Source organism: Barbus barbus, assembly GCF_936440315.1.
Source record: "Barbus barbus genome assembly, chromosome: 9".
Lineage (NCBI taxonomy): Eukaryota > Metazoa > Chordata > Actinopteri > Cypriniformes > Cyprinidae > Barbus > Barbus barbus.
In genome coordinates, this window is record NC_136737.1 from 9,535,753 (window position 1) to 9,557,478 (window position 21,726).

The window sequence follows — 21,726 nt, forward strand, 5'->3', positions numbered from 1 at the left end:
TCGTACTTCATCTTCTCATCAAATCTTCTAATCAATCAAATGCTCTCTAGAATCCAAAGCGCCCACCCCCTACACTATAAACAGACGCTGAAGCTGTGGCTGAGATTGGTCGCTTGTTCACAGTGTTAGTATTTTCTGTACGGTGAATAGCACTTAGTGCACAATGTAGGCAATAGGGAACAATTCAGACAGTGTAAATATGCTTTTGATTGGGGCGAATGAGGTCTGGTTTTGCGTTGTGTCACGCAAAGCACGGCAGCGCACACAATCTGATCCGGACTTTGGCTCTGGTCCAGAGACGCGATCACGTGGAGTGGATCATGGGCGAGTCGGCATATATTAGACATTTTTAAAATTACACAGCCTCAGCATGATTATGATCACTTATCGGCCTCATTCAGGACGGTGACAAGTCTGCTTACAGACAAGACTGTAACAGCTGACTGTCTGGTGCACTCTTAACCTGGAGCTCAACACGCTCAAAACAGTGGAGATGATTGTGGACTTTAGGAGGAACCCCCCTGCACTCCTCCCACTCACTATTATGGACAGCACTGTGGCTGCTGGGCAACAACATCTCCCAGAACCTGAAGTGGACACTCACATTGACTCAGTTGTTAAAAAGGCCCACCAAAGGTTGCACTTCCCTCACCAGTTGAGGAAGTTCAGCCTGCCACCAGAGCTGCTGAAACAGTTCTACTCTGCCATCACTGAGTCTGTTCTGAGCACTTCAATAACTGTCTGGTTTGTCTCAGCTACAAAATCGGACACCAAAAGACTACAGAAAACGTTTCAGACTGCCAAGAGGATTATTGGTGCTCCCCTGCCTTCCCTCCAAGAACTGTATACCAGAGTGAGGAAAAGGGGTCAGAAAATCACTCTGGATCCCTGTTACACTTATTTATACAAAAAGAAAATGAATATGTAATATATAAAAAATAAAAGAATGTAGTTATTTACCAAAAAAACACTATACACACCGGCAGCTTCAGAATGTTTGAGAACTGGGGAGGATGAAAGGAACCTGGATCGTGCCAAAAGAAAGAAAAAACAGGGAATTTGTTTTGAAACGCCAGTGTATCAGACTTAGATGGTGCACATTTAGGTTGATTTTGAAACAAAAAAGGAATCTTACTAACCCATTTTAGTCTAATTCTGAGCTAAGATAAGAAAAATGTGAAAAAAAAAATAAAATCTTCAACGTCCTAGATGTCATAACTCAACTACTCTAACTAACCAAACAAAAAGATACAGAAGGTGGCACAAATCCCTAACCTAGGGTGTCTAGACAACAAAATCAACCTAAATGTGCACCCTCACATCCAAACCATCCTTTTTTTAACTTTTGCCATCTGGCTGGCACTACAGAGCCCCAGATACCAGGACAGCCAGGCACAAGTACAGTTTCTTCCCCTGTTCATCTGCCTTATGAACACTTAAATATTTATTTGTTCCCGCCTACATCCTTGTACATCCCTACATCTCATTCTATTCTACTATCTATAGCACAAGTGTCCATACAGTTATTTTTTTACTTTTCTATTATGTCTATTTATTTTAACATATGTGTATTTTTTATTCTCATCTTATTTTTATTGTCTGTGTGTTGTTGTTGTCTCTGTGTACTGGAAGCTTGTGACACTAAAACAAATTCCTTGTATGCGCAAGCATACTTGCCAATAAAGTCCTTTCTGATTCTAATAGTATGGTTTCTGAGTATGCTTTCAGGTACTTTATCCACCACTGCAAATAAAGGACTACATTTAATTACCATTTGCTAGATTAGAGCTTTCAAATGAGACTTGCGTATCTTGCATCTTCTCTCTCTCTCTCTCTCTCTCTCTCTCATATATATATATATATATATATATATATTATTTATTTTTATTTATTTTTTTATTATTTTTTTTCAGTGTGAGATCAGAATCGCATATGTTCAGCTCTGTGTCTGTGAAGAGTGACCGTTCAAAAGGTGACATGCCGAACTTCAGTGAGAAAAAACCATCAACTACAAGGTATTTCATGTGTTCTACATTATAACATTGCATTATTTATTCAGTGTGGAACATTTGATAAAAACCTGACTGAGTAAAACAGTTTATGACTGAACACAATGTCTAACCTTTATTGAACCTGGTCTGGAGCTTATTTTCAGTAGAGCCCTGCACAGGCTTGGCCCGAGACGCTCAGGCCCTGGCACGGTCCATGTCCGACAGCTTATCAGAATTACCGACTCCGACCCGAGCCCGTCTTTTTTTCCACTTCTCCTAAAACAGTTTATACTACTGTTTCGGCTATTAAAATAGTTCAGTTTTGTTTTGCAATGGCAAAATTATTATATTTCGTTTCGTTTTTTTATTAAGTTAATTTAGAAAAACGTTTGGAGCATTTTTATTTGTTAAAATAGCCTATAATTTTTGTTTTTTTAAAGTAACGACCAAGCGGCCAGCGGCATGAGCTGATCATAGCCTATGTTTAATAAATTTAGCCTTCTCATATCATCATGACTTGCCTAAAATAAAGTCTATTGATATACTAAAACAGTTCAAGCAAATAACAATGTTTAAGCGTTAAACCTGCGCTATAATAATAATGTGCACTAGCCTATATCTGAGTTTGTGTGGAGAGTGGAAGCTAAAGCGCGCTTTGCAGGACATGGAGGCAAACACATGCTTTTTTTTTTTGTGGAAACAACTTAAAATAGCCTAATTTTTTTTTTTTTTCTCTGATAAAGGTAAGAGTAATACATCATTCGGAACTGTAAAGGGTCTACCTTTATTTGTGTGCACTCACAATATCAACAAAACGTGCTTTTATAAAACAAAAACAAACATGATGTGCTTTCTGCCTTCTTGTCTTGAAAAGGAGCGCTTCACAAAAATGAACCAAAGCTGAGCGAATACATGCCTCACAGACATGATAAATATATCTATAGAACGCTTTAAATTACAAAATAAAAAAAATGAAAACAAAAACTCTTATAATCTTAATCATAATCAATAAAGAAGCATTTCTCTCTAAAGACGCGTCTAATGAGGAGATGGCGAGTGAGGATCAGCAATTTCATCCTTGCACACAGACTCATAAACATTAGTTTATTATTCAATCATTCAAATATCTCCTTACTATTTCCCCCGGACACATTTATGGTTATTATGTTTGCTGGGGCTTTGCAGCAAGCTTTAGCCTATTGCATGCATTTGAACGCAGAACTATTCAGCTGTGCTGAAGTCACTTGCGCATGCTGCTGCTGCGAGACACTAAACACCGTCGAGCCGCTCTCAGTCGCGGCAGCACGGTCTCCTGTTGTTTTCACCAGCGCGGCAATTTTTTTTCATATCATGGATGTCTTAAATATAAAAATAAGAAGAGACCTAAAACAGGCCCGAGGCCTGGCCCGCGTCTGAATTCTGACGTGAAAATTGGCCTGAAGCCCGGGCCTAGGGGCGTAAAAAAAGTCAGGGCCCATCAGGCCCAGGCCGAAATGCAGGGCTCTAATTTCCGGTAATAGAATTAAACAATAGCCACTAGGGGGCATAAATTTACCATGGAAAGTAGATAATTCAACCGAACATTACCTCCATCCATCCATAGTGATGAAGGACAAATAAAGGACTGCATTTAATTACCATTTGCTACATTAGAACTTTCAAATGAGACTTGTGTATCTTGTATCTTCTGTATACATGTATATATCTTTTTTTGTTTGTTTGTCTGTCAGTGTGAGATCAGGTTCACATGTGTCCAGCTCTGTGTCTGTGAAGAGTGACCGTTCAAAAGGTGACATGCCGAACTTCAGTGAGAAAAAAACATCAGCTACAAGAAGGTATTTCATGTGTTGTACATTATAGCATTGCATTGTTTCTCTGCCGTGGTTTTTGTGAGAGAACCAGACTGAATACGTTTGTAAATTATGAAACAGTGTCTGGTAACCTTGATTGAACATGGTTTGGAGTTTCTTTCCAGTTATACAGTTACACAGGCAGCCACAACAAGCTTAAATTTACCATGGAAGAAAGCTCATGCAACCAAACATAACTGTTCATCCATCCATCAATAGTCATGATGGACAGATGCAAATCTATATTGCATTTAATTGCCATTTGCAACTTTAAACCCTTTTGAAATGAGACTGAATGAACTCCTGTAGTAAAAAAAAATCTAAATATAAAAATTCCTTTCTGTTCTTTGTGTCTTTAGTGTAAGATCAGGTTCACATGTGTTCAGCTCTGTGTCTGTGAAGAGTGACCGCTCAAAAGGTGACATGCCGAACTTCAGTGAAAAAAGAACATCACCAATCAAAGGGTATTTAATGTGTTCTACATTACATTATTTCTCCACTGTGGTATATGTGATATAACCTGACTGAAAAGAGCAATAAATAAAAGAACACGATGGATGCTTCTAATTTCTTATTTGTGCATCCTCATTACCTTTCCTTGCGTCTGAGTGTTACTCAGTGTTACTTTAAAGCATCATCAGCTGTGCTCAGGGGGTCTGCCTTTATGTTGAAGTTTGCTTATTTAAGAAATTACTAATAACTATTATTAAAGCAAAAAACATTGTTGAAATATGCATGATGTATAGTTTATTTAAACGGCAGGTGTCATATGGTTATGTTACAACGTGCTCCTCACATGTTACAATGTACCACACCTACGGGACATGTTGTCACATTTCACTTCCATTCTTTTGAGATAAATAACGAAAAACACATACACTGTAATTATGAAACAACACAACATATTTGTCCTAGACAAGTGTGAAATTAAAGTGTATTAAAAAATTATACTCTGAACCCCACGTGGATTTACACAACCTAAGAAAGTCAAAGAGTGTTAGGTTGTGCCCCATGCTCCCCTACTTTAAATACAATATAACTTGCTTTGGATAAAAGCATCTGGCAAATGCATGACTGTAAATGCAATGTAAAACAAAATGAATTTTGGGTTCACTTCTGCATTTCTGTAAAATGGACAGCTGCCTGTATGATGATGCCCTCATATTCAGGATCCTGTTTTTGCTTGGAAAAATCTCCTGTAACAGACTGAGTCACAACACCCTTTTAGTTTTACTATAGTTTATGATAAAAAAAAAAAGCTGCCTTTTTTTTTCTGACTGACAGCCGGATTAATGCCGCCATAATGGTGATAACATCAACTGGTGAGTAAATTAAGGTCACCTATATTAGTCAAAAAAGAAAAGAACAAACAAAAGAAGTACTTGAAAATACTGTTTAAAATCTCCACTGAATTGAAACAGTGTTGCCTACGCACTTTACCTCAGTAACGTTATTTCACGTTAATTTGTGTTAAGGTTAAGTAAGGGCTCACTAGATTAACTAACTTGCATTAAAGGGCAGCAGAACCTACAAACGTGTTTCTCTGTTTAACTAAGGTTTATTTTGACTAATATAGGTGACCTTAGTTTACTCACCAGTCGATGTTATCACCGCTATGGCGGCGTTAATCCGCCCTTCAGTCAGAAAAAAAAGGCCCCAACTCCCGATATGAAAAAGGACACAATGAATAATGTTAGTTTGCTGTTAACAAGTTAAAACATCTTAAAATATTTCAGTTTTGCATAAAACAGATAATATACTAACCTTTTGGCCCAGTTAACAGTACAATGTTTCCCTTTTGTCCTTTTACCGCTGCTTCCACCAAACAGTCAATAAAAGAAATCTCCCTTGCCATTGTTCAGTTTTTCACGGGCTACTAAATTTACAGTAGTTTACTGTAAAATACATATATCCCACAGTCCTTTGCCGTTTACAATAAAATAATGTATATACATTTAAGAGTATCTTACTGTACATATTACAGTAAAATACTGTTCAAATTACAAAAATTGGTTACAGTGTAGAGTTGGAGCTGAACTTTGCAAGACAGTCGATCGCCAGGAGCAGCCTGGCACATACTTAGGGGTCAAGAAGAGTTCTAGCTCGGCATCCTCTCACAATCTAAAAGAACCACAGACTGTTCAGGCAGGTCAATGATGTGAGAGCTCTATCTCCTATCGAGATCACACCTCTCGGGGGTCAAAGAGCCAATGGTGTCTTGAAATTTTGGAGGGAAAGTGTACGACCCTTTGTCTGCGAGCATGGTATTTTGCATGTGTAGGGTTAGGGAAAACTACTAAAGATTATTAGAACACTAATTTGTTGCATAGGTATCAACATATAATACACACCGCCATTTAGATCATCAAAATACGAATTCAAAGAGACCGAGCATAGTATATACTAATTAGTGATCTATCATAACACATGCATAAAACAGGATACAATACAAAAGATGATATACTAAAGCAATAAGCCCTAAGAAGCTGTGATTTACAGTCAATTTATAACAGCTAATGGGGTTTTAGTCTCTCCGTTTTGCGTCATGCCTAACAATGCCCCTTAGCTGTTATAAATTCTCTGTAAACCATGGCCTCACGGCAGAGATGGGCACTCGAGTTAGTGACTCAGACTCGAGTCGCATTTTTATAGACTTCAGACTTGACTCGACAAGGAAAATTACTTGTGAATATTTTAAAAGCAACTTGAGTCTTTTCTCTTTAAATACTTATAGCCTAATTGATATTCAAAAGGCAGATTGCATCCGCACCCCGGCATTTATCCGGACCGCGAGCCACAACAGCAGCACCATTTTGAGCAGCTCGTCAAAACAGTGGAGCAGATCACATTACAAGCGAGCAGGGTCGTTTATGGTAAATATCTTTCAGCGCTATATCCTCTAGTATTTTTATCTAAAGCCAAACGCCATTTATTCAATCCCTTTCAGCTCTGTGCGCGTTCTCTCTCTCTCTCCGGATACGTGCCAGTGCCAAGTTCAAGAGCTGTGGATGAGGCGGTTATTTTAACAAAAACAGAAACACGGTGAGCAGCAGCAAAATTATAGATTACCTACTTTAACTAAAACACAGCAGAAAAAAATTCCAATGCTGCAAATATAGTTATTTTTCTTACTATCTATTTATCAGTCTATAACCTATGACTCTGACTACAGTAGCTATTCAAACCAGATGTGACAAGACGTTTATGACATTTAGCATTAGGCTTATTAATCCTTTTTTTTTTTCTTTTTTTTTTTTAAATATGTAGGTCTAATTATAATTGGGAAAATCGTTGTTAGATGGCTAGGATGGAATTTAAACATTGAAACTGTTATCTTTCTTTTCTGCTCAAGATGATAATGTTTTGATTATTGTAGCTACATTGTTTTTGTAGGCTAGATACTGCTTTTATGTAAAATATTAAAATAGGCCTAGTATGCACTCACCTAAAGGATTATTAGGAACACCTGTTCAATTTCTCATTAATGCAATTATCTAATCAACCAATCACATGGCAGTTGCTTCAATGCATTTAGGGGTGTGGTCCTGGTCAAGACAATCTCCTGAACTCCAAACTGAATGTCAGAATGGGAAAGAAAGGTGATTTAAGCAATTTTGAGCGTGGCATGGTTGTTGGTGCCAGACGGGCCGGTCTGAGTATTTCACAATCTGCTCAGTTACTGGGATTTTCACTCACAACCATTTCTAGGGTTTACAAAGAATGGTGTGAAAAAACATCCAGTATCCAGTCATGTGGGCGAAAATGCCTTGTTGATGCTAGAGGTCAGAGGAGAATGGGCCGACTGATTCAAGCTGATAGAAGAGCAACTTTGACTGAAATAACCACTCGTTACAACCGAGGTATGCAGCAAAGCATTTGTGAAGCCACAACACGCACAACCTTGAGGCGGATGGGCTACAACAGCAGAAGACCCCACCGGGTACCACTCATCTCCACTACAAATAGGAAAAAGAGGCTACAATTTGCACGAGCTCACCAAAATTGGACGGTTGAAGACTGGAAAAATGTTGCCTGGTCTGATGAGTCTCGATTTCTGTTGAGACATTCAGATGGTAGAGTCAGAATTTGACGTAAACAGAATGAGAACATGGATCCATCATGCCTTGTTACCACTGTGCAGGCTGCTGGTGGTGGTGTAATGGTGTGGGGGATGTATTCTTGGCACACTTTAGGCCCCTTAGTGCCAATTGGGCATCATTTAAATGCCACGGCCTAGCTGAGCATGGTTTCTGACCATGTCCATCCCTTTATGACTACCATGTACCCATCCTCTGATGGCTACTTCCAGCAGGATAATGCACCATGTCACAAAGCTCGAATCATTTCAAATTGGTTTCTTGAACATGACAATGAGTTCACTGTACTAAAATGGCCCCCACAGTCACCAGATCTCAACCCAATAGAGCTTGGGAGGTCAATAGAGCACAGGGAGCTTCGTGCCCTGGATGTGCATCCCACAAATCTCCATCAACTGCAAGATGCTATCCTATCAATATGGGCCAACATTTCTAAAGAATGCTTTCAGCACCTTGTTGAATCAATGCCACGTAGAATTAAGGCAGTTCTGAAGGCTAAAGGGAGTCAAACACAGTATTAGTATGGTGTTCCTAATAATCCTCTAGGTGAGTGTAGATTTCAGGAGGAAAACCCTGAACAGAAACTTTTTTTTTTTGTCACATGGCCTCGCATGTATCTAAATGTAAAAATACAATACATTTTTATTGTTTTTGTCCGGACCTTTGCTTGGAAGAAAATATAGAGGCCGCACCTCTTGGAACTTTTATTAAATACCCCTGACTTATATCATAAAGAAATACTTTATTTGTATGGTTTTGTAATATCTGTGTCAAATATTTCCTTATGTGTCATGGTAGATCAGACTCTTATTATAGAATTTGATTACAGAAAAACTGTTTTGAACATGGTACTGGATTAAAACATAAGTAACAGGCTGGATGTACATGAACCTTACATATTAACACCTTTTTTTTTTACAAAGCAGATCATAGATCATATATTTTGTCTATAGCCTATAAAACTAAATATTTAAATATGAAGATTTCAATACATGAGGATTGTGAATGGAATTTTTTTAGCGAGCCATTAAATGACTTGAGACTCGACACAGATTTGTGACCAAAAACTCTAGACTTGACTCAGAGTCCAGCGACAAAGACTTCAGACTTGACTCGGACTCCAAGTTAAAGACTCTAGACTTGACTCAGAGTCCAGCAACAATGACTTCAGACTTGACTCAGACTCCAGCAACAAAGACTTCAGACTTGACTCGGACTCCAAGTTAAAGACTTTTGAACATCTCTGCCTCAAGGGGCTTTTTGCTTTTATAAAACGGTTATTCCTTGACTCAGACTCCAACAACAAAGACTTCAGACTTGACTCAGACTCCAGCAACAAAGACTTCAGACTTGACTCAGACTCCAGCAACAATGACATCAGACTTGACTCAGACTCCAAGTTAAAGACTGTATGCTTAAAGATGTATATATAGATGCCTCATTAGTGACTGTTTCTATGGACCTATATATGTAAGCCGTCTGTCATATTGTAGCGGTCAACTTGACGTCATTCACCATAGTAATCACTGAATATTCGAAAGATGCCACAATCCTGCACAGAAGGCCTCAACGGCTCTGTGCGAACCTACAGTATGGTGAATGACGTCAAATTGACCGTTCCAAGATGGCGGCCGCATCTACGTGCCTGGAGCGGTCCAATGGGGCATCTATACATATGTATGGTTGCACCAATGTGGTTGCCGAGCAACACAGACATAAACAAAGGTGTATGCCGAAAACAAGGTAAAGAGGATATTCTGACGCCCTCTCCCTTCTCGGATTGTGCACAGAAATGTAAGAAATTAGGAAAATAAAACAACCTCAATAGAATGGTGCCAAAGAGGCCGGTACAGCAAATTCAATAGTATACGGCAATTGAAAAAAATAAGTCTCTGTATGTGGGGTCTGACGTCACAGAAAATTCCCATGATGCAAAGGGTATTACAGTTATGTACTGTAAAGGGAATTTGCAGTATTATACTGGGTGATATACAGTAAATAACTATAAATTACAGAAATGTCTAACAGTGTAGTTAAAGGTATTTCATGTGCTGTACATTATAACATTGCATTATTTATTCAATGTGGTACATTTGACGTAACCTGACCGAGTAAAACAGTTAATGACTGAACACAATGTCTGATAAACTTTATTGAACCTGGGCTGGAGCTTATTTCAATGAATAGAAAAAAAACAATAGCCACTAGGGGGCATAAATTCACCTTGGAAAGTAGATAATTCAACCGAACATTACCTCCATCCATCCATAGTGATGAAGGACAAATAAAGGACTGCATTTAATTACCATTTGCTACATTAGAACTTTCAAATGAGACTTGTGTATCTTGTATCTTCTGTATATATGTATATATCTTTTTTTGTTGTTTGTCAGTGTGAGATCAGGCTCGCATATGTTCAGCTCTGTGTCTGTGAAGAGTGAGCGTTCAAAAGGTGACATGCCGAACTTCAGTGAGAAAAAACCATCAACCAAAAGGTATTTCATGTGTTTCTTATTTTTGGTCACACATAGACTGCGAAAACAGTAAATACTTATTTTAAATATTTATCACAGTACTTATTTTGATTATTTGCTTACAGACTTCAGTATGAGACATTAGATTCAAACACCCAGACTCACAGGAACCACAAGAATTTCAGAGACAATCTTCTGTGCATCTTCCATGTAGGAAATCATATTTTCATAAGGTTTTGTATTTCTAAATAAGTTATCCTTTTTAAGAACACAACATAAAAATAAAAATGTTACAAGATCTTATATGAAAGTGTATAGACAAAGTTTTTCATGCTTGTTCAATGAACCATAAACAACTACTGCAATGTCCATCTGTGGAACTTGTTTCCTGTTTAGGGAGGAAGAAAACTAATGTCACTGTTCCAATAACTTAGGACATTAAAGATACCTTTCTCCTGACTCTGACAAACAAGGGACTTATTGCTGTTGTTCTGTCTAATTTTATTTTGGCTTTGTTCCTAGAATCTTGAGAGGAAAATAATACAATTTCTGAAAAATGAACTGGAAAATTTTAAGAAAATATTACAAAAAGGGAGCGCACAAAACTTTGTGAAGGACTTTAATGAGAATAGATGCAGTATCAAAGAAGCAGCTCTTGATCTCACACTTTGCTTCCTGAGAGAGATGAAGCAAGATGAAGCTGCTGATACTCTAGAAGGTAAGAGACTCGTGACCACCTGCCATATCGTCAATTATAAATGTAGGGAAGAACATTTCTATAAAACATATCTCTATTTTTCTTCTGTTGTTTAGATGAGCTATTCTTCATTCATCAGCTAAAATGTAGCCTAAAAAAGAAGTACCAATGTGTGTTTGAAGGAATTGCAAAGCAAGGTGACTCTACACTTCTGAATAACATCTACACAGATCTCTATATCACTCAGGGTGATAGTGAACAGGTCAATACTGAACATGAGGTAAGACAGATAGAAGTTACTTCCAGACGTCATGATTCACAAGAGATACAGGTTGAATGCACAAAGATGTTTCAAGCTCCTGAACAAGACAAGGAGGTCAGAACTGCACTGACAAAAGGAGTTGCTGGTATTGGAAAATCCATGTCTGTGCAAAAGTTTGTTCTGGATTGGGCTGATGGAAAAGAAAATCAAGATATCAGCTTCATATTTCCGCTTCCATTTAGAGAGATGAACTTAAAGGAGCAAGAAAAACAAAGTTTGATGGATCTTATAAATCAGTTTTTCCCAGAGACAAAAAGACTGAACCTTACAAAAAGAAATCACTTTGAAGTCCTGATCATCCTAGATGGATTGGATGAATGTCGACTTCCTCTGAACTTTGAGGGTAATGAGACGTGGTCTGATGTATCATCACCAGCATCTCTGGATGTTCTCCTCACAAACCTCATCAAGGGAAATCTGCTTCCTTCTGCTCTCATCTGGATCACCACCAGACCAGCAGCTGCCAGTAAGATTCCTCCTGACTGTATCGACCGGGTGACAGAGATACAAGGATTTAATGATGCACAAAAGGAGGAGTACTTCAGAAAAAGATTCACAGATGAATATCTGGCAAAAGAAATCACTGATCATGTTAAAAAATCAAAGAGTCTCTTTATCATGTGCCACATCCCAGTCTTTTGCTGGATTTCAGCCACTGTTCTCCAGAACATTTTAGAGGAGAAAATAAATAATGATCTGAATAACGATCAGGCTGATGACGCCTCCAAAACACTGCAGGAATCAAATACTGAAGACACCCCCAAGACTCTGACACAAATGTACACACACTTTCTCCGCTTTCAGATCCTGCAGAGCAGACGAAAGTATGAAGGAGAATACAGACCAGATGTTTCCTGGGATAAAGATGCCATCCTTTCACTGGGGAAACTGGCATTTCATCAGCTGGAAAAAAACAATGTGATCTTCTATGACACAGATCTGGAAGCATGTGGTATTGATGTCTATAAGGCATCAGTGTATTCAGGCATGTGTACCCAGATCTTTAAGGAGGAAACTGGGATCATTCTTGGTACCATGTACTGCTTTGTTCACTTGAGCATTCAAGAGTTTATTGCAGCCCTTTATGCACATCTGTTTCTAGACATCAACAAGAAAAGTGTGTTTGTTCATGAGTCTACAGAACAGGAGAACCAAAATGAAACCATGATTGATTTGCTCAAGACTGCAGTGGACAAGGCCTTAGAGAGTGACAGTGGACACCTGGACCTTTTCCTTCGTTTCCTTCTCGGTCTGTCACTCCAGTCTAATCGACTACTTTTACGAGGTCTGTTGATGCAGGAAGGCAGCAATGAACAGAGCAAAAAGGAAGTAGTTCAGTACATCAAGCAGAAATTTGAAGCTAATCTGTCTCCAGAGAGATCCATCAATCTGTTCCATTGCCTGAATGAACTGAACGACCAAACTCTGGTACAAGAGATTCAGACCCACCTCAGCAAAGGAAGTCTCTCATCTTCTGACCTTTCTCCTGCCCAGTGGTCTGCGTTGGCCTTTGTGTTGTTGACGTCAGAGGAGGAACTGGAGGAGTTTGATCTACAGAAATTCAAGAAATCAGACGAGTGTCTCATTAGACTATCATCAGTCATCAAAACCTCCAAAAGAGCTTTGTAAGTCATTTGATATCAGTGTTTTGCTCTCATCAGAAAAATACATTAATCTACCTATCTATAGGGATTCCTAGTCATATACAAAGTGTAAGTATGTTTAAAAAGTATGACAATTTTTTTGTCTTTTAAAGAATGCATTAATGAAAATTGAAGTCACTCATCAAATACACACACACACACACACATACATATATACATTTTTACTATTTAATTTTTTTGGTAGGTTAAATGATTGTAACTTAACAGACAAAAGCTGTTCAGCTTTGTCTGTGGTTCTTGGATCAGATACCAATCTGAAAGAGTTGAACATGAACAATAACAATCTGCTGGATTCAGGAGTGAAGTTGCTCTGCACTGGACTGAGGAATATACAGTGTAAATTGGAGATACTGAGGTAAGTTGTGTGACGACAGACAAAAGGCTGACATGATGCTGTGGACCTTTTGTTTGTCTGTATATTCAGTCATGATGTGTTTTTAAATATTTTTTAAGTTCATTTAAACAAGGAACACAACTCTAAGCTGTTTCCTTTTTATGGGATAATATTGTTCAGGACATTCCTAATGTAACCGATGATAATACAATTTTGGTTCTAGATTGTCAAACTGCAGTATCACTGAAGAAGGTTATAAAGCTCTGGCTTCAGCTCTGAGATCAAACCCTTCACACCTGATAGAGCTGGATCTCACAGGAAATGATCCTGGACAATCAGGAGTGAAGGAGCTCAATGATTTACTACAGGATCCAAACTATTCACTGAAGACACTGAGGTGAGATGTGGTTAAGAAAAAAATTATAATAATAATGAAATTAATGATATGCTGGCAAATTATTTTTTATAAAAATATTATTTCAGTAATCCAATTTGTTGCATCCATATAAATTTAATATTACACATTATTTTATTTTTGTTTCTATTACAATCAGACCAACATCAAGTTTTGTTGAACTGAACTCTGCTTCTTCTTCCCTTCAGGTTTTTGGGTCCTGCTGCAGATGAAGCCTGTCAGTATGTGACTGGAATTGTGGGTAAAAACCCGTTACTCCTGAGAGAGCTGAATCTGAGTAGACATGAACTAGGAGACACACGAGTGAATCAGATCGCTGCTCTACTGCAGGATAAACACTGTAAACTCAACACACTGATGTAAGCATTATTTTAATGTATTTTGTGCATTTAAACAACTAAAGGAAATTGAGTCTTACACTGGCCAAACACATTAATCTTTAGTAATATTTTAATCATGTATTTTGTGTTAATAAATTCTACTTCTCCTGTTCATCATTTCAGTCTGCGTAAGTGTGGTCTAACAGAGGAAAGCTGTTCAGCTCTCGCTACAGTCCTGAGATCAAACTCCAGTCTGAAAGAACTTGACATGAGCAACAATAATCTGCAGGATTCAGGAGTGAAGAAACTCCAGAACGGATTAGAAAATACAAACTGCACACTGCAGAAACTCAGGTCAGTTCAATAAACTGTTGTTTAATTTTAATTATAAGATTGTCTTTTGATCGAAGTTAAAATATTACTGTAGTAAACTTTAGAAAAGGAAAATACATGCTTCTGTCAGATGGTGAATTATGTTTTTGTTCTCTGATCACAAGAAGAAATGGTAAAGAAAATGTATTAGCTTTTTTTATATAAAATTATTTTTAATTATTATTATTAAAATAATAAAAAATATATATTATTTATATTATTTAATAAATTATAACAAAACCTCTTCTCTAGACTCTCTCACTGTGGTGTCGCTGAAGAAGGTTATAAAGCTCTGGCTTCAGCTCTGAGATCAAACCCTTCACACCTGATAGAGCTGGATCTCACAGGAAATTATCCTGGACAATCAGGAGTGAAGCAGCTCAATGATGTACTCCAAAGTCGATGGTATTCACTGAAAACACTGAGGTGAGTTTTAAAATTATAAAGTGTTTTAAAACATTTTAAAGGTGCAGTAGGATATCTTGGAAAATGCTAACTTTAGCACTGAAAGCGACCGTCCCACCCTCCCTGCAATCGCCGTCCAAAGCCACACCCCCTGAACACATACACGCTCACAGACCAGAATATGTTTGTTCTATTCAACCATAAGTGCCCTTTGAAGTGGACATCACTGGATATTCCACCATGATTCCAGTTCAAAGAGAGGGTATATGTTCCATACAGAGGACATTAAAGTGTGTGAGATGTAAATTTAAATAATCTTTATGTACAGAGGTATATTATGTCATACTTCACACTTCTCTAGTTAATTGCATCTCTGTGTGAAGACGCTGCGCAGCGAAATTTCTTAATGAATGTTCTGAAGTGAAGTAAACTTTAACTGATTTCCCTGCTCAGGGGCTAGGGAGCAATGAACACTGTGTAGGGACCATGTCAATTGGAACACAGTTCATGCACATAGCTCTCTTCTAACGAGCTGGTTATCTGAATCAGGTGTGTTAACTAAGCGAGACATATGTTGACAAGAAGGTAGGAAAGCCAATTAAAATGCTCAGAACTAGAACTGCTGAAAAAAACGCTCTGAATGTGCATTTTGATTTTCTTGGTTCTATGTCTTCGACAGAATATATAAATACAGATAAAAACATTTAGACCACTTAAAGGGGTCATATGACGTTGCTAAAAAGAACATTATTTTGTGTATTTGGTGTAAATGCAATGTGTTTATGCGGTTTAAGGTTCAAAAAACACATTATTTTCCACATACTGTACATTATTGTTGCTCCTCTATGCCCCGCCTTTCTGAAACGCGTCGATTTTTACAAAGCTCATTATTCTGAGAAGCGAGGTGTGCTCTGATTGGCCAGCTATCCAGTGTGTTGTGATTGGCGGAATACCTCAAGCGTGAGATGGAGATGTTATTCCCCTTACCGTATTGTGATGCCGTGTCCCAGCATGATGACACAAAAACAATAAAACCCATTATAAACGAGGTATTTGTTGCATCTAGTGGGGACATGATTACTGAATTACAGCAACAACACTACAGCGAGAATAATAGTTCTGAATTCTTTCTTCGCGTATACGTTTGGGCGGTGTTATGCAAATCTTCCCACACCGTGACGTAGACGTGGGGGCAAGTTTAAATGAGCCGTTTTAAGAGGGCGTTAACTTTTATAAAGATATCTCTTTGGTTTTGAGACTAGAGTCTTTGCGACTTCAGGGATCTTATCTATGCAGAAATAGCTTGTAACACTCCAAAGAGAAAGGAAAACTTGAAATCGCATTATATGACCCCTTTAACTTAATGACTGCTATCGGGATGTGAAGAGACTTTCAACCAGCAATATGAAGACAATCACCTATTGCACCTTTAACTGAAAAAGTATTAAACCATCAAAAGGACAGTTATAAAAGCTCAATTGCAAGCTTATGAAAACGAATCATGATAAAGCAAGTAATATCAATATCAATGTACTTCCTCTATCTGCAGGTTTTTGAGAAGTCCTGCTGCAGATGAAGCCTGTCAGTATGTAACTGGAATTGTGGGTAAAAACCCGTTACTCCTGAGAGAGCTGAATCTGAGTGAACATGAACTAGGAGACACACGAGTGAATCAGATCGCTGCTCTACTGCAGGATAAACACTGTAAACTAAACACACTGACGTGAGTAATGTTTTCATTTATTATTGTAGATTTAAACTATTCTAAAGAAATCATTTGACCAAAACAGTGATTCTCAGTAGTCACTGAATATTGGCATCAAGTACTTTGTGTTTGTAAATTTCCCTCTCATGTTCATCATTTTAGTCTGCGTAAGTGTGGTCTAACAGAGGAAAGTTGTTCAGCTCTCGCTACAGTCCTGAGATCAAACTCCAGTCTGAAAGAACTTGACCTGAGCAACAATAATCTGCAGGATTCAGGAGTGAAGAAACTTCAGAACGGATTAGAAAATAAAAGCTGCACACTGCAGAAACTCAGGTGAGTTAAACTTCATGATTGTTTGATTGTAAGCCACAGAGACTTAAAGCTGCAGTCCTTAAGTTTTGCCTCTTTGTCGGCATCTCTGTTTGAAAACCTGGAATTGCAGCTCCATGCAGGATTATCTTCCTTGCGTGGGTTGTGCTCCGGCACGGCTCCAGCGCGGATTAATCTAATACTTTGAGAAGTATGCGTGTTAGTCTGCCAGTCACTGCACTGGTGTGGATACTGTTCTTAGGAATCACAGATTCTAAGAACTTACATTTCAAACTTTGTTAGCTAATGAATGTATCTAGACTGAACAACCACCATGTAGAAGATTTTATTATAAAAATGTTACAGTAATTTATAAATTTTTGTCAGCAAGTTTTATGCATCCACTGAAAGAAAAAAAAAACCACTGTAGAAAAACATACAGATATAAATGTTTACTTCTATTAGATTGAGTCTCTATGCCAGATAATTAAGATCCAGCCCCGGATGCCGAATTCTGTCAGAAAATATCAGTTTTGTCTGGTATCCGAAGAACTCGTCAGCAGGGTTGTCGGAACCCAAAAGCTGTTAATAACAAGTCTTGTCTGATACCCAAAACTGCATTAGGGCAATTCCATGCAAATATCAAAAAGTAAATACTTTGTCACTTTGTCTAAACGGCGATGATTTTTGGATGTATAAGAATCAGAATCAGAATCAGAATGAGCTTTATTGGCCAAATATGTTTACACATACAAGGAATTTGTTATAGTGACAGAAGCTCCACAGTGCAACAGAAGGACAGTAACAGGACAGGACACAGGTAATGAAACAAAATAACAGGAAATAGCCAATGACCAATGTACAAAGCAGCAAAAAAAAAAAAAAAAAACATAATATATAATATAGGCGACTATGTATGTACAGGTCAAGTATGTGCAAATTAGAAATGATAAAATAAAATAAAATAAGTGAGTGTGGTGAATGGATAATGTATTAGTTGTGTGTTCTACGTTTATTTATTGAGTGTTCATGAGATGTATTGACTGAGGGAAGAAACTGTTCCTGTGTCTGGTCGTTCTGGTGCTCAGAGCTCTGTAGCGTCGACCAGATGGTAAAAGTTCAAAGAGGTTGTGTGCTGGATGTGAGGGGTCCAGAGTGATTTTACCAGCCTTTTTGCTCACTCTGGATAAGTACAGTTCTTGGAGAGTGGGGAGGGTTGTACCAATGATTCGCTCAGCAGTCCGGACTACCCTCCGTAGTCTTCTGAGGTCAGATTTTGTAGCTGAGCTGAACCAGACAGTTATTGAGGTGCAGAGGATGGATTCAATGATGGCAGAGTAGAACTGTTTCAGTAAGTCCTGTGGCAGGTTGAACTTCCTCATCTGGTGAAGAAAGTACAACCTCTGCTGGGCCTTCCTGACAATGGAGTCAATGTGAATATCCCACTTCAGGTCCTGAGAGATGGTGGTGCCCAGGAATCTGAATGACTCCACTGCAGTCACAGTGCTGTTCATAATGGTGAGTGGGGGGAGAGCAGGGGGGTTCATCATCTCCACAGTTTTGAGCGTGTTAAGCTCCAGGTTGTTGAGACTGCACCAGACAGCCAGCTCCTTAACCTCCTGTCTGTAAGCAGACTCGTCACCGTCCTGGATGAGGCCGATCAGTGTGGTGTCGTCTGCGAACTTCAGGAGCTTGACAGAGGGGTCTTTAGATGTGCAGTCGTTGGTGTAGAGGGAGAAGAGCAGTGGGGAGAGTACGCAGCCCTGGGGAGCTCCAGTGCTGATGGTTCGAGTGCTGGATGTGAATTTGCCAAGCTTTACTAACTGCTGTCTGTCTGTCAGGAAGCTGTTGATCCACTGGCAGACGGAGGTGGGGGCGGAGAGCTGAGCTAGTTTATTTTGAAGGGTTTCCGGGATAATGGTGTTAAAAGCAGAGCTGAAGTCCACAAACAGGATCCTCACATAAGTCCCTGGTCTGTCCAGATGCTGCAGGATGAAGTGCAGTCCCATGTTGACTGCATCATCCACAGACCTGTTTGCTCTGTAGGCAAACTGCAGGGGGTCCAGTAAGGGTCCAGTGATGTCCTTCAGATGAGCCAGAACCAGTCTTTCAAATGATTTCATGGCTACAGACGTTAGTGCCACAGGTCTGTAGTCATTAAGTCCAGTAATTTTGTGTTTCTTTGGGACGGGGATGATGGTGGAGCGTTTGAAGCATGAGGGGACTTCACACAGCTCCAGTGATCTATTGAAGATCTGTGTGAAGATGGGGGCCAGCTGCTCAGCACAGATTTTTAGGCAGGCTGGTGACACACCATCTGGACCAGGTGCTTTCCTTCTTTTGTTCTTCCTGAAGACCTGGCACACATCGTCTTCGCTGATTTGAATTGTAGGTGTGGGGGAGAGAGGGGTTGCTGGAGGTGTGAATGGTTGTATGGAGGGGTGTTCTGGGCGGGTGTGGGGTGATCGTTCAAAACGACAAAAGAACTCGTTTAAGTCGTCTGCCAGGTGTTGATTCTCCAGAGTGCTGGGGGGTGGTGTTTTGTAGCTGGTGATGTCCTTTAATCCTAGCCACACTGAAGCCGGATCGCTGGAAGAGAATTTGTTCCTGAGCTTGTCAGAATAATTCCTCTTTGCCACTCTGATCTCCTTTTCCAGTGTGTATTTGGCCTGTTTGTACAAGACTTTATCCCCCTTTCTGTGAGCATCTTCTTTGGCCTGACGGAGCTGTCTGAGTTTTGCAGTGAACCATGGTTTGTCATTGTTGTAGAATAGATGAGTCCTGGTAGGAATGCACATGTCCTCACAGAAACTGACATAAGATGTTACAGTCTCTGTGAGCTCGTCCAGGTCATTTGCCGCAGCTTCAAAAACAGACCAATCAGTCAGGTCGAAACAGGCTTGTAAATCCCGCTCTGTTTCGTTAGTCCATCTTTTAACAGATCTTAATACAGGCTTCGCAGACTTAAGTTTCTGCCTGTAGGATGGAATAAGATGAACCAAACAGTGATCAGAGAGTCCTAAAGCTGCTCGTGGAACCGAGTGATATGCGTCCTTTATTGTTGTGTAACAGTGATCCAATATATTACTGTCTCTGGTGGAACATGTGATGTGCTGTCTGTATTTTGGCAGTTCACGGGAAAGATTTGCTTTATTAAAGTCCCCGAGAATGATTAAAACAGAGTCCGGGTGTTGTTGTTCACTCTCTGTGATCAGATCAGCGAGTTTCTGTAGAGCTGTGCTCATGTGCGCTTGCGGTGGAATGTAAACACTCACGAGAATGAACGAGCAGAACTCCCGCAGCGAATAGAACGGCTTGCAGTTAATGAAGAGCGTTTCTAGATCTGAACAGCACATCTTCTTTAACACAGTTACATCTGTACACCACCTCTCATTGATGTAAAAGCATGTCCCGCCGCCGCGCGATTTCCCCGTTGATTCTGTGTCCCGATCTGCTCTTATCAGCTGGTAATTAGGCAGATGGATCGCGCTGTCCGGTATGTCGCCATTCAACCAGGTTTCCGTGAAACATAGAGCAGCAGAGTTAGAAAAGTCCTTGTTTGTCCGGGAGAGCAGAAGGAGTTCGTCCGTTTTGTTGGGTAGAGAGCGGAGATTCGCCAGATGGATGCTAGGTAACGCCGTTCTAAATCCGCGCTGACGAAGTTTCACGAGTGCGCCGGCTCTCTTTCCCCGTCTGCGTCTCCTGTAGCGTTTGACCAGAGCTATAGCTCCGCCAACTACAATGTCCAGCAAAACGTCCGAAAAATCAAAAACCGGTAGAAGATTTTGTGGTGTGTTCTGCCGAATGTTCAGCAGATCATCCCTGGTAAAGCTGATCTTATTTGAAAAACAAAAAACAGGAAAAACAAACAAAAACAATACAGACACTGAGGAGCAACGCACAATAGCTGCCATCAGCGGCGCCATTTTGTAAAGAAGGGTTAGATTTTTGACGTTAGGATGCTTCAGTGCTGTGTCATGTGCACAACGTTTTAAACATTAGGTTTATATCATATATTAATTATTAATGCAATTAACTTGAAACTTTCTGTACAAAGCCAACTTATAGCCATTCTGATTATGATCAACAACTCATCTCCATTCTTTGCTCTTTTCAACCACAATAATGCGTTATGGATGTGACCGTTATGGACGCTTCATATGAAATCTTATGCATACCGGCATGCATGTTTACCACGTTGCTGATGACTGGTAGCCTACTGTGTAGGTTTTCTGCTGTGGTCTGTTTCAGGCCATATCATAAAATTTTAGAAATTAATTTATTCTAATAACACTTTGGAAATTGCATTCTCAAAGAGAACATCAGCCTGTGAATGTGTGGGCCAGAAATATGAAAAGGCAGACTGAAGGACAAATCACCAAAACTATTTCAAAGGTCTCAAAAAATATTAGTTAATTAATAAATAATTAAAATGACTTCCTTTTTTTATAATCATTAGGCTACATTTGCCTGTGCTTTGTGGCAAACTTTATGCCTGTGCTTGAGTGCGGAATACATTAAGGCTCATTATGGATTAGTTCTATATTCATTTAATATAATTGTGCAATTAGTTGAATAATGGCTTGAATGACTACTAGTAACAAGAACAATCTTTAGTGGAGGTCAGCCCTATTAAATAGCCTCTAGACGTCTCTGTTAAAGTTTTCTTAAAGCATTTCCATAGGCAGATAAATTCCGCTTTATCCAGGCGGAATGAGGCACAATAATAGTTTTATCTCGATTACTGTATTTTCATAATCGTTGGAGGCCG

At 39.2% G+C, this 21,726-nt stretch overlaps 1 protein-coding gene across 3 annotated transcripts in view; it reads left to right on the forward strand.

Annotated features, from left to right (window-relative positions):
• Positions 1–21,726, forward strand: part of LOC306874981 (NACHT, LRR and PYD domains-containing protein 12-like) — a 123,303-nt gene that overhangs the window by 2,551 nt on the left and 99,026 nt on the right. For all 3 annotated transcript variants that reach the window (XM_079425323.1, XM_079425325.1, XM_079425324.1), the window contains 14 exons: positions 1,914–2,015; positions 3,722–3,826; positions 4,201–4,305; positions 10,332–10,433; positions 10,538–10,622; positions 10,935–11,130; positions 11,226–13,056; positions 13,280–13,450; positions 13,653–13,826; positions 14,033–14,203; positions 14,348–14,518; positions 14,789–14,962; positions 16,491–16,664; positions 16,809–16,979. In XM_079425323.1, the coding sequence (XP_079281449.1) occupies positions 1,914–2,015; positions 3,722–3,826; positions 4,201–4,305; positions 10,332–10,433; positions 10,538–10,622; positions 10,935–11,130; positions 11,226–13,056; positions 13,280–13,450; positions 13,653–13,826; positions 14,033–14,203; positions 14,348–14,518; positions 14,789–14,962; positions 16,491–16,664; positions 16,809–16,979 (3,732 nt within the window). The remainder of the gene's footprint in view (positions 1–1,913; positions 2,016–3,721; positions 3,827–4,200; positions 4,306–10,331; positions 10,434–10,537; positions 10,623–10,934; positions 11,131–11,225; positions 13,057–13,279; positions 13,451–13,652; positions 13,827–14,032; positions 14,204–14,347; positions 14,519–14,788; positions 14,963–16,490; positions 16,665–16,808; positions 16,980–21,726) is intronic.